At 35.7% G+C, this 12,014-nt stretch overlaps 1 protein-coding gene across 1 annotated transcript in view; it reads right to left on the bottom strand.

The window, feature by feature from the left end:
- COG5 (component of oligomeric golgi complex 5) overlaps positions 1-12,014 on the bottom strand; it is a 285,065-nt gene that overhangs the window by 268,975 nt on the left and 4,076 nt on the right. Inside the window, exons 2-5 of the mRNA XM_034666445.1 lie at positions 10,832-10,971; positions 7,618-7,675; positions 2,986-3,040; positions 2,815-2,884 (exon numbers count right to left, since the gene is read on the bottom strand). Coding sequence (XP_034522336.1) covers positions 2,815-2,884; positions 2,986-3,040; positions 7,618-7,675; positions 10,832-10,971 — 323 coding nt within the window. The remainder of the gene's footprint in view (positions 1-2,814; positions 2,885-2,985; positions 3,041-7,617; positions 7,676-10,831; positions 10,972-12,014) is intronic.

The raw sequence follows: 12,014 nt of genomic DNA, 5'->3' as shown, positions 1-12,014 counted from the left end.
AACAAACAAACAGAAAAATCAGAAACAGACTGATAAATACAGAGAACACACTGATGGTCAGCAGACAGGAGGGAGATGAGTGAAGGGGACTGGGAGGTACAGCCTTCCAGTTATGGAATGAGTAAGTCACACGGATGAAAGGTACAGCACAGAGAATATAGTCAATGGTCATGGAATAGCATTATATAGGGACAGATAGTAGTTACACTTGTGAGCACAGCATGTACAGAGTTGTTGAATCACTATGTTGTATACCTAAAACTAATGTAACATTGTATGTCAATTATTCATCAAAAAAAAAATTACAATAAGATAACCCAATTTTAAAATGCCTAAAGATATGAAATAGACTGAGTAAACTAAAGAAGATATACTAATGGATTTTAGCTTACATTTTGCAAATGGCTAATGATACTGAGTACCGCACAAGAAACGGCCATTTACAAAATGTAAGCTAAAATCCTAATGAGATACCACTGTACACCCACTAGAGGCCCATAATCAAAAAAGAGAGAACAACAAGTGTTGGTAAGGATGTGTAGACACTGGAATCCTCCTACATTGCTGATGGGAATATAAAATAGTATAGGCACTTTGGAAAACAATATGGCAGCTCCTTAAAAACTTAAACTTACCATACAACCCAGTAATTCCATTTTTAGAAATCTAGCCAAGAGAAATGAAAGCACAGGTCCATGCAAATACATGTGAGCAAATGTTCATAGCAGCATTATTCATAAAAGTCAATAACTAGAAACAATCCAAATATCCATCAACTGGTGAAGGGATGAACAAAATGTGTTACATCCATAAAATAGAACAGAATTCAGCAATTAAAAAAAAGAAGGAACTACTGAAGACATTCTGCAACGTGGATGTACTTCAAAGGCATTATGCAAAGTGAACAAAGCCAGATACAAGACTATATCTTGTACAATTCCATTTATATGAAATGACCAGAAAAAGCAAAGGAATAGAGACAGAAAATAGATGAGCGACTGCCTAGAACTGGGAGTGGGAATAGGTACTGATGGCTGGAATGGACTGAAGGTTAAAATCTTGCCTTTTGCAACAACATGGATGGAGCTAGAGAGTATAATGTTAAGTGAAATAAGTCAGTCAAAGAAAGACAAACACCATATGATCTCACTCATGTGAAATTTAAGAAACAAAACAAGCAAAGTGGGGGGAAAAGAGAGAGAGAGAGAGACAAACCGAGAAACAGACTCTTTTAGAGAACCAACTGATCATTATCAGAGGGGAGGGTGATGGGGGAAGGGGGAAATAGCTGATGGGGACTAAAGAGTACACTTAACACTATGAAGGAAAAAAAAAAAAAGAAATGATAAAAAAAGAAATCATGGGTTGAAATCCTAACCCCCAGCGTGATATTAGGAAGTGGGGACTTTGGGCGGTGATTAGGTCATGAAAGTGAACAACTCATGAAAGGGATTAGTGCCCTTATAAAACAGACCTGAGAAGTCTCTCCTGCCCTGCCATTTGAGGACACAACAAGAAAATGACTATCTAATCATGATGAGCACTGAGTAATATATAGAACTGTTGAATCACTACATTGTACACTTGAAACTAATGAAACACTATATGTTAAGTATACTGGAATTAAAATTAAAAACTTAATTAAAAAAATAAAGAAGAAAAGAAAATTTATCTGCAACCCAAAAGAGGGCCCTCACTAGGACATGTCCAGGCTGGTACCCTGATTCAGCCTTCCAGCCTCCAGAACTATGAGAACGAAATTTCTCTTTATAAGCCACCCAGTCTATGATATTCTGTTATAGCAGCCCAAATGAAACAAGACAATGGCCAACAGACCTGAGGGATCTTTTTGTGGTGATGGAAATGTTCTCAAACTGGACTATAGCAAAGACATTAAAGTAGTTATTTTAATAATACTCTATATGTCCAAAAGGTTAAGTAGATTAAGGGAAAGTAAGAAAAGACCTGAATCAAATTTCTACAGATGAAACAAAAATGTCTGAAATGAAAAATACACTGAATAAGATTAGGGGCAGATTAAACAGTACAGAAAAAATGATAAGTGAACTTGAAAACAAAGCAATAAGAATTATCTGAAACAAACACACAGGGAAAAGAGGACTATGGGGAAAAAATGAACAGAGAATCCAGTGATCTGTGAGACATCCCTAAGGTGCCTGGAAGATTTGTAATTGCAGTCCCAGAAGGAAAGCGGAGGAACAGAAAAAATATTTGGAAAAATAAAGGTCATAAAAATCACTAAATTCTAATCAAGAACTGAATTTCCCAAAAATGCACAAGCACTCCTATTAGAACAAGTTACAAGTTTGGGTTCCTTACATTTGGTCACAGCATAAATGTTAGGTTTCTTCCTATTCTCTATTGAACAAATAATTTCGAATCTTAACAAGTTAGTAAATTATTATACACTTTAATAATAATAAAAATAACTCACTTCAATAATTTAGACTTGTATTCTTTTAAACTGTGTATCTTGGGGTGCCTGTGTGGCTCAGTCAGTTAAGCATCCAACTCTTGATTTCAGCCCAAGTCATAATCTGAAGGTCGTGAGATCCAGCTCCCCCCACCCCATCGGGCTCCGCACGGGGCATGGAACCTGCTGAAGATTCTCTCTCTCCCTCCCTCTCAAAAACAAAAACAAAAACCCTGCGTATCTTATTTTAAAGCTCTTAGTATTTTTCCCGTTTTCTCTCATATCCGCTTAATTTCTCAGAATTCATTCTCTTGAAATTTGTCCACTTATAAGAACAAAATGAATAATAAAGTATAAAGAAATGAAAAGCGAAAACCTACCTGAAGTCTTGCGAGTTGCGCAGTCCGGGCTACTATTTTATTGTATGGTTCCACGATTTTTGCTTTCATCCTAAAGGAAAATAAAGAGAGGAGTGACAATAAGATCATCTTCAAAATATCAATGGTTAAATTTCTTTCCATTCCACTTATCTACAGAATGAACAACGGTACCTATCAACAGCTCCCTGTAAAGCCCCAATTCTTGTCTGCATCATCTGAAGAACACCTAGGAAAACAAAACAGTTTCCATTACTTTACAAATTTACAAGGGCTCCAACTGGGGAAAAAAAAATTATATTAAAAGAAAAAATCATACGTGTACACATACCCATACACAGAAAAACGTCTATTTTTTCTGCCACCATCATAACTTAAGCAACCAGTATCTTTGACCTGCACTATTTTTAAAGCCTCTAAGTAGTCTCCCCCTCCAATTCTTGTTCCTCTAAACAAGTCTGACAAATGGAGAGTGACTGCATAAGGAGCATCACGTTTTCAGTTCTGGGTGATGAAAAAGTTCTGGAACTATACAGTAATGCTTGCACAACACTGTAAATGTAATTAATGGTACTAAATTATATATTTTAAAATGATTAAGTTTCATGTTCATGTGTATTGTACTACAGTCACAAAAGAAGCAGCCTGAGTGCTCTTTAAAGGTGCAAATTGTAGAACAATATTCCCTGCTAAAACCCTTTCAGTCTCCCCTTCGCTTCCATGGCAAAACTGAAGTCCACAGCTTGGTCTTCAAGGCCCTGCACCATCTGGAAATGGTATACTTTCTCTCTAACATTCAACTGCACCCAAAAGCTCCTACTAGATAAACCCCCACTATTCATCAAACCTTGGCTTAACAGAAACAATTACTAAAAGATCCCCCAACTAATTTAGATTTTCTTGTTGTTTTCTTCTACAGCATACATTTCCTTCATGGCACTAATCACATTAGGTAATTACATATTCACTTGTATATCTGTTTAATGTTTTACTCTCTCACTAAACTGTAAATTCCTGGAGGTTAGGGAAAGTGTATTTTTTACTCACTACTGTATGACCTGACCCTAACTCAGACTAGTTCCAATGGCAATATTTGTTAAATTAATTATATGATAGGTAAGTAATACACATCAATAGCAAGGATAGTATGATAGCCTTTACTCTCTAAATATACAACATGATGGTTAACTTCTTACAAAGCTATAAAAATATTTTCAGGAAGATAGATCTTAAATTTTACTTTTTTATATCCCTGAAAATAAGCTTTCAGTATTACAGTTTTAATTATTTTGAGCTACACTCATTAGAACTCAGTTTTCACATTTAACTGGCATAGTTGTAGTTTCAAAACATAGTATTTGTAAATAAACTTAGGTACAGAACTCTGTCATATTAGATGAAGTAATATTAGAACTAATAAACATTATCATATATAATTGTACTTTAGTATGGCTCGGTCCAATAGAATCCTCTTGGGACCAGAGGATTCCCATTTTTCTGCTGGTTTTATGGTTCCTTGACCTTAAACCTCCAGGAATGAACTGCCCTTACTTGTTATCATCACGTCCTTATATCTTATTCTCTCCACAACCCACTCTCAAATAGACGTTCATGCACACTCCACCAAAATAGATCTATCAAGGTTACCAGAAATCCCTGAGGTGCCAAACTCTATTGTCAGTTCTGTCTTTATCTTGCTCAAATTCTCTGAAATTCACAACATAGTTAAACCACTCCCTCCCTAAAACATTTTTTTTTCCTCTGGGCTTCCAAGTTACCACACTCCCTGGGTTTCTTCCTATTACATTAGTGGTTTCTCCTCTGCTAGAGTTCTCCATGCTGGAGTACTCCAAGATTTGATCCTCAGTCAGTTTCACTTCTCCATCTACAGTGTCTCTTAGGGATTTCACCCAATCCCAATGTTTTAAATACTATCTAATAAAATACCAATTTTATATACACACATCCACACATATATACACATATCTACATAGATTTTATGTCTGCCTACCTATGTGTATATACACACACACACACACACACACAATCTCTAGACCTTAACTTTCTTATGTCAAATTTAAGATGCCCAAGATAACTTCTGTCCCACCCCTGCCCCATCAAAATTATAATCCTCTCCATTCTAACCCATCTCAGTTACCCATACCATCAACAAACCCTATCAGCTCTGCCCCCATTTTGTCTCACCCACTTTCCTCTCTCACATCTACCATTCTACTCTGAGGGACCATCAACTCGACTCTTCTAGTATCTTCTAAATTGGTACCCCTGATTCTACTTACTTTCCTATAGAGCCATCAGAGAAAACTTTTTAGAGCATTAGTCTTATACATCATACCCCTAATAAAAACCCTCCAATGGTTTACCACTGCCCTTAGAATGAAAAATCAAAATTCTTTTCCAAGAATTTCATCTACAGTTCTCTCCCTCATTCATTAAATTCCTCTCATAATGGCCCTTTTTCTGTTCCTCATACATCCCAAGCTAATTCCTGCCTTCCCGTTTATTGGTCTCTCAGCTTACACCAAGTCTTCTCCCACTTTTCATGTGGCAGCTTTTCCCACCATTCAATTCTCAGCTCAAATGTCATCTTCTCAAAAAGGCCTCCCTGACCATCCTAGCTAGTAATGGACTCTCCTTCCTCCATCCAATCATCCATTTTATTTTCTTTGTGGGACTTAAAAATATCTGAAGTTTCCCATTTGTATATTTGCTTTGTCTGCTTCCCTGCAAAACATAAGTACCATAAGAACAGTGATTCTGTCTATTGTTCATAGGTGCCTGGTACCCAACAAGTTCTCAGTTACTGTTTGAGTGAACAAATGAATGAAGGAATGAGGGTATCTCTTTTCAATAAAATAGGGTTAATTAAATATACCTCTAAATCCCATAAGAACAGGGACTCTGTTATAGCTGTCTGGAACCTAACAAATTCTCAAATAATATTTTAATAAATGAATGAAAATGAGGAGGGGGAAACTTTTAATAAAATGGGTTCTATAAATGTACTACCAAACTACTTACATGGCAAAAAAAAAAAAAAATTCAATATTTGGGGAAAAAAGCAGATGAAGCAGAAGTTGGGATAATATTCATTTTCAAATACAGATCACACTTATTTTTCAGCAGCTCAACATTCTAGTAAGCACTTAGAAAAACACATCATGCCAAAATGAATACTAATTCATGCTTTGATGTTTTATGTTCAAATAATCTAGAGAAGATGCTTAGATTATCATAAGAACTAAGAGAAGGCAGTCTTTGTACTTCATATACTCATTCAATAGACAGGCATTCTAACTCAGTTTAACAATATATTTTAAATGTTATAATCACTGAAAAGCATTTTGGGGAAAACGAGCACAATATAGGCCTAAATGCATATAAGAAAACCACAACGAGAACTATTTCTGTTGTGATGATTCATCTACACCTAAATACACTATCAATGTACTACCAGTCATCCTTATGGGTTTTACAAATGAAAAAATCACTTATCATTTGTTTAAAAAAAAATCACCATTAAAACAGGATATTATTTACTTGCTTCCAGAAACACATAAAATATTATGAGATTAAAAATAGTTAATTTCCAATAGGAAGTGGTCAGTACTCAGTTTTCTCAAGAACATAGTCTGATATCAAATGACAAACTACTATTCCCTCAAATACTAAGTTCTTCATCAGGATGTCTAAGAAACAGTATACATGCTGAGAATAAGTTAATACCTTTGACTGCATAAGAAATACTGGGAGAAGCATTAAAGAATATTATATCCCAGAAAGCAATATCCTTCTCCTCAAGAATCTGATCAACATAGGGATAATCACTTAGTTTTGTTTTAATGTAAGGATTAATAAGAGTAATCGCAACACAAGTGATAATGTAAAACATGATATTAACATTCCATATTTATAAGACGTTTAATTTAATGAAGAGAGAATGCAAAATTCATAAAAGATTTAGCCAATCAAAAATAATAAGACTCATAAAAAGAAATATCCAATATATTATTCTTTTTTTAAGATTTTATTTATTTGGAGAGAAAGAGAGGGAGCGCTCGCACACACGTGTGCAAATGAGGGGAGAGGGAGAGCAAGAATCTCAAGCAGACTCTGCACTGACCACAGAGCCAGACTTGGGGCTTAATCTCACAAGCCTAAGGTCATAACCTGAGCCAAATCAAGAGTCAGACGCTTAACCGACTGAGCCACCTGGGCGCCCCAATGTATTATTATTCTATTGTACTTTCATTGAAAAAAGTTTCAAAGAAAGCCAAAAACAAGGAAAGTATTCAAGCCTACTTCCACTATTACTCACTCTGGTGGTACTGACGTTTTTATTAATTAACAATTTTCTGTTAATTTTATGGAGGCACTAAATATGTGCCAGAAATTGTTCTAACCATTTTTCTAATTCACTTAGCCCTCAAAATAACACCATATAGGTACATTTTAATATTCCTCCTTTATACATGATAGGGAGACACACAGAAGTTAAATAACTTGTCCATAGTCACATATCTATCAAGGGGCAAAGCAAGGATTTGAACCCAGATAGTTTAGGTCAGAGGTCAACAAAGTTTTATTAAAGTTTTGTTGGGACACAGCCACAATCATTTACATATTATCTGGCTGCTTTCACTCTGCAACAGCAGAGTTTAGTAGTTGCAACAGAAATGGTATGGCCTGCAAAGTCTAAAATATTTACTATCTGATCCTTAACAGTAAAAGATTGCCAATCCCTGGTCTAACTCAATCTAATTTATAGTACTTAGTGAAACAAACCTTCCAAAGACTCAATCCCAGTTGCTTGCGCTAGTAAATCTTCATGTCTTGCAACAACCTGAAAATCAAGAAGTTGCTGTATTAGGTATTTTTCTTTGAAACCACAAGGTAGAATAAAGGTCTCTCTCCATATAGGAAGGCGCAAACACTAACACAAGAGGAAAAAATACAGATGAAAAAGGTATACTTGAGATGAGTTATTAGCAGAAACACAAACATACTTACAGTTGAACATAGAGCCGAAGAAGACACGGCTTTTTCACCAGCCCCTTGCTTCCCTAATGGGAAGTGCAGGTCGAGTTGTGCCAAAATTGAAAAACAAAACAAAACAAAACACCCCAAAACCAGCTAATTTTTGCCATGCTGTTACATGCTTTCCCTGTAAAAATGTTTTTAAACATTAGGTCCTCTTAGTTCTTGAATTCAGCATATTCTAATCGGAAAAGATAAAGCAGATCAGTACCCACCTATCCCTGAACATCTCTGCTTTCAGTTTCCCAGGGTCACGGCAAATCCTCTTCCCTGCTCAAGACTGACTTTTTAATGAAAATTAGGGCAGTGTGAAGGATCACATCAAAAACCCAAAAAGCTCAGGAGTTAAAGACCACATGCAAGAGATTCCTAGAAAATCAAGATATCAGGCAAATCTTTAGAAATAATGCAAGAATCCTTCTCATTTTGTACCTTTTCAATTCCAATGAATAAGAAGCTTCCTATCTAGGCTGGAAACTGAAGCTCCTAGTCAGCAAGGAGTCACTCACTGGAACCCCTACATCCTCCACTTGGTCCTGTTTCAGATACCACTGTTATTCTACCAAGTCCCTTTCTATCACATCCATCTAAAAAAGTATGACTTTTGGTCTCCTAGGTCTGTTAAGATGGCCAGAACATGTCTGAATTCTCCCCAGTCCACTGATATGGTCATCGATGTGTCCGTTCTAACAAGACTAATTTTAATTCTCTATTCTTCTTTTTCCTGTGTCAAGAATAGTTTGGAAATGTTGAAACTCCTAAAACTAGACTTTCATGAACTCCCCTGCAGCCAGATGGATAAATTTCAAAGAGATCTGAAGACAGAAAAGAAAGGAAAGCTATCTTCTTATTACTGTTTCAGCTCGCAATGAGCAAGGTCCTGAAACCTGAAAATTTAGAGATGGTTGGAAAAGCCATATCAATCATTTTAGAATTTAGCTACCAGATACCCCGAGGCAAAATTTTAGCAGTGGCATGGGAGCTAATGGCTGGAGCTTCCAGGCCTCCGCACTGCATCTATGAAGCTAGATCCTTCAACTCAGTCCACTGGCTGACTTCAGAAGCATCCAGTTCTCTGTATTAAACATCTTCCTGCTTTAAATACCTAGAGTGGTTTCTGTTTCCTGTCCTAAGCCCCAACTAATACATATTCATCACATCTTTTATTTTAGTCATCTCATGATATTAAAAAAAAAATTATGGATTTGGTGAGCATTATCCCAATTTTGCTTCTGCAGAAAAACAATTATAGCGGGTTCAGATCTCATACTAGGCCTCTACTTCATATCCCAAACTACTGTAAGTGTAAATTTGTCCCCTGTAAGAGATGTTAAGTAAATTTTTAGTTTTTATTGATTCCTGCAAAGAAGGTACTGCATGCAAGGAATAAAGAAAATAAAAAAAGAATGAAATCTTGTCACTTGCAATGACGTGGATGGAGCTAGAGAGGATTATGCTAAGCAAATTAAGTCAGAGAAAGACAAATACCTTATGATTTCACTCATATATAGAATTTAAGAAACAAAACAGATGAACATTGGGGGTTAAAAAGAAAGAGAGAGGCAAACCAGGAAACAGACTCTTAAATATAGAGAACAAACTGAGGGTTGCTGGAGGGGAGGTGGGCGGGGGATGGGCAAGATGGGTGATGGAGATTAAGGACTGGACTTGTGATGAGCACTGGGTATTGTATATGAGTGATGAATCACTAAACTCTACACCTGAAACTAATATTACATCATATGTTAACTGGAATTTAAATGAAAACTTGAAAAGAAAGAAAGAAAGAAAGAAAGAAAGGAAAGAAAGAAAGAAAGAAAGAAAGAAAGAAAGACGAACCATAAAAAAGAATTTCAGGTGGCTATTATAAAAAGCCACCCCTAAGAACCCTAGGCAGAGTTAAGTGCATTCTCCCCTGCTTTTATGAATGTTTTGTACTATTCTAAATAAAACAGATATCACTTGCCTGTCATTATTTCTCTCTCTATCTGCCACTGGTCTATGAGTCCTTGGAGAGCTGGGAAATATGTTCATTTTTCTATCCCCACAGCCTAACGTGAATCCTGACAATTAAAATATATAATTAAATATATAATTAAAATATATAATATATAATCAAAGTTAAAGTGACCTTGGAAGTCATCCCAGTCCTAAGCCACTCTTCTCAGTTGACAAAGTACAACACAAAAAAATTTAAGTGAATATGTCTCATGTTATAACAGATCTAAGTTTCCTGGTAAACATTCCACATACTCATGCATTTGTTCATTCATTTAAATATTTATTAAGTGCCTACTCAACAGATAAAAGCCAAAACTAGAAACTATACTAAAAAACTCCCTATAAAATTTATAGAATTGTAGAAAAGGAAGGAACCTTCAAGATCTTCCCCTATAATTTCTTCCTCATTATTCACTCCAACCCATTTAATAGATTTGTTTTAAAAGCAAAACTCAAAGATGTTAAGTGACAGGAAAAGTACCAGCACAGCTGAGATTAGGACCCACCTCCTAATTCCCCACATTGTTCTTTGTACCACAAATTTATCAACTTTCTATAATTTCAGCAAATGTTACACTTTGTGTTCATAAAGTGGGAAGTGCCAATATGAACACACCAATTTTTCTTATTCACACTGTTCTACTACCAAAATTCCATTTTGTATTACTTTTATCAAAGGCTTCCTAATTTTCACCCACCTATATTTGCCACACATCCTTTAAGGTGGTGAAAACAAAGTATGAACAAAAGCTTTTGGAGAGAGGGGTATATTAGTTTTTCAACTAACAAAAAGTAGTTTACAGAAAACTTTTCAATAATATACTTTGAAAAATAAGACACACTGGTAAGTTACACATTTGTTCATTTAAATATGCATTTAGATTAAATAATAAAAGGATTACAAGTGATAAATTATCGCTTTAGGTTGATGAATCCAGATGATCCAGAAGATTGGAAATACCTGTAGGTGTAGTTCTTTATCCAACTGACTGATTCCTTGGGCAAGTTTTGCTAGTTGTTCAGCAATTACAGCTTGATGAATAGACTGGGAAGTATAAGTCTTTACATCAAAGTCTTCATGTAAAAAATCACTGTAACACTCTAAGGGAAAATATGAAGAAAAGTCTTTACTTATTAATTGAACTGCACTAAATCACAGCAGACAAGAAAACAATTATAGATATAACATCCTTTGGCGTCTTTGGGAAAAGTCTTTAATTATTAATTGGACTGCACTAAACCACAGATACCAGACAAGAAAACAATTATAGATACAACATACTTTGGTGTCTTTTTATACACCAAGAACGGCTGTAAATGAGAAGAGACTGGTAACATTCACTAAGAGCTTACTGTGGGCTTGGCACTGACCCATGCACTTTAAACATATTAACTCATTCAATCCTCACTGGAACTATCATCTCCCCCATTTCACAGATGAAGAGACACGTAAAGACAGGGCACGCAACGTGTCCAACCTGTCTTAGATTTGAACCCAGGCTGCAGAGCCCACACTCTGAACCCCTACATTATATTGCTAAAAGTTAACTTTTACTAGCGGGTCGAAAGGAACATACTGAGTAAAGATTAAAAATTAACTACTAAGCACAGCCTTTAATGCAAGAAAACCAGGTCATTGACAATGACAACAGGCAAATTGACTATATTTGATATTTATGGTCTCCAATATCTCTAAATCAATGCACAAATGCTGTCACAATAAAGTGAATCTGGAATTTTAACAGAAATAGGCAAACACAAAATTTCAGGTGTTACTGAACCTAAGGATTTATGGGTGAAATAAGTAAATGGAAAGACAGGCTATGTTCAAAATAGATGCTTAATAAGTACTAAAAAGAAGTGATGCTAGATGTTAAGATATCTTTCAGTACAGAAACCCAAAAATCTGTGGGTGAAAGACAAATGGAGAGAATTAAGAGTTAAAAATAGTTATGTAGACATGAGCTCAGTGTAGGTATAAAACCACTATCTTCCACCCACGTGGGAGATAGAGGGAAGACTACCCTGACAGGATTATAAAACTAACCAGCAAAATAGAGTCCTTACCAGAAAACTTCTATTGTCTGTACCCACATAATATACGCTCCATGAGGGCAAGGGCTTTGTTTTGTGTACTCCCACAT

This window comes from Ailuropoda melanoleuca, chromosome 1 (assembly GCF_002007445.2).
Source record: "Ailuropoda melanoleuca isolate Jingjing chromosome 1, ASM200744v2, whole genome shotgun sequence".
NCBI lineage: Eukaryota > Metazoa > Chordata > Mammalia > Carnivora > Ursidae > Ailuropoda > Ailuropoda melanoleuca.
Note: the sequence above shows the minus strand (reverse complement) of the source record. Positions and strands in the feature narration are given on the sequence as shown.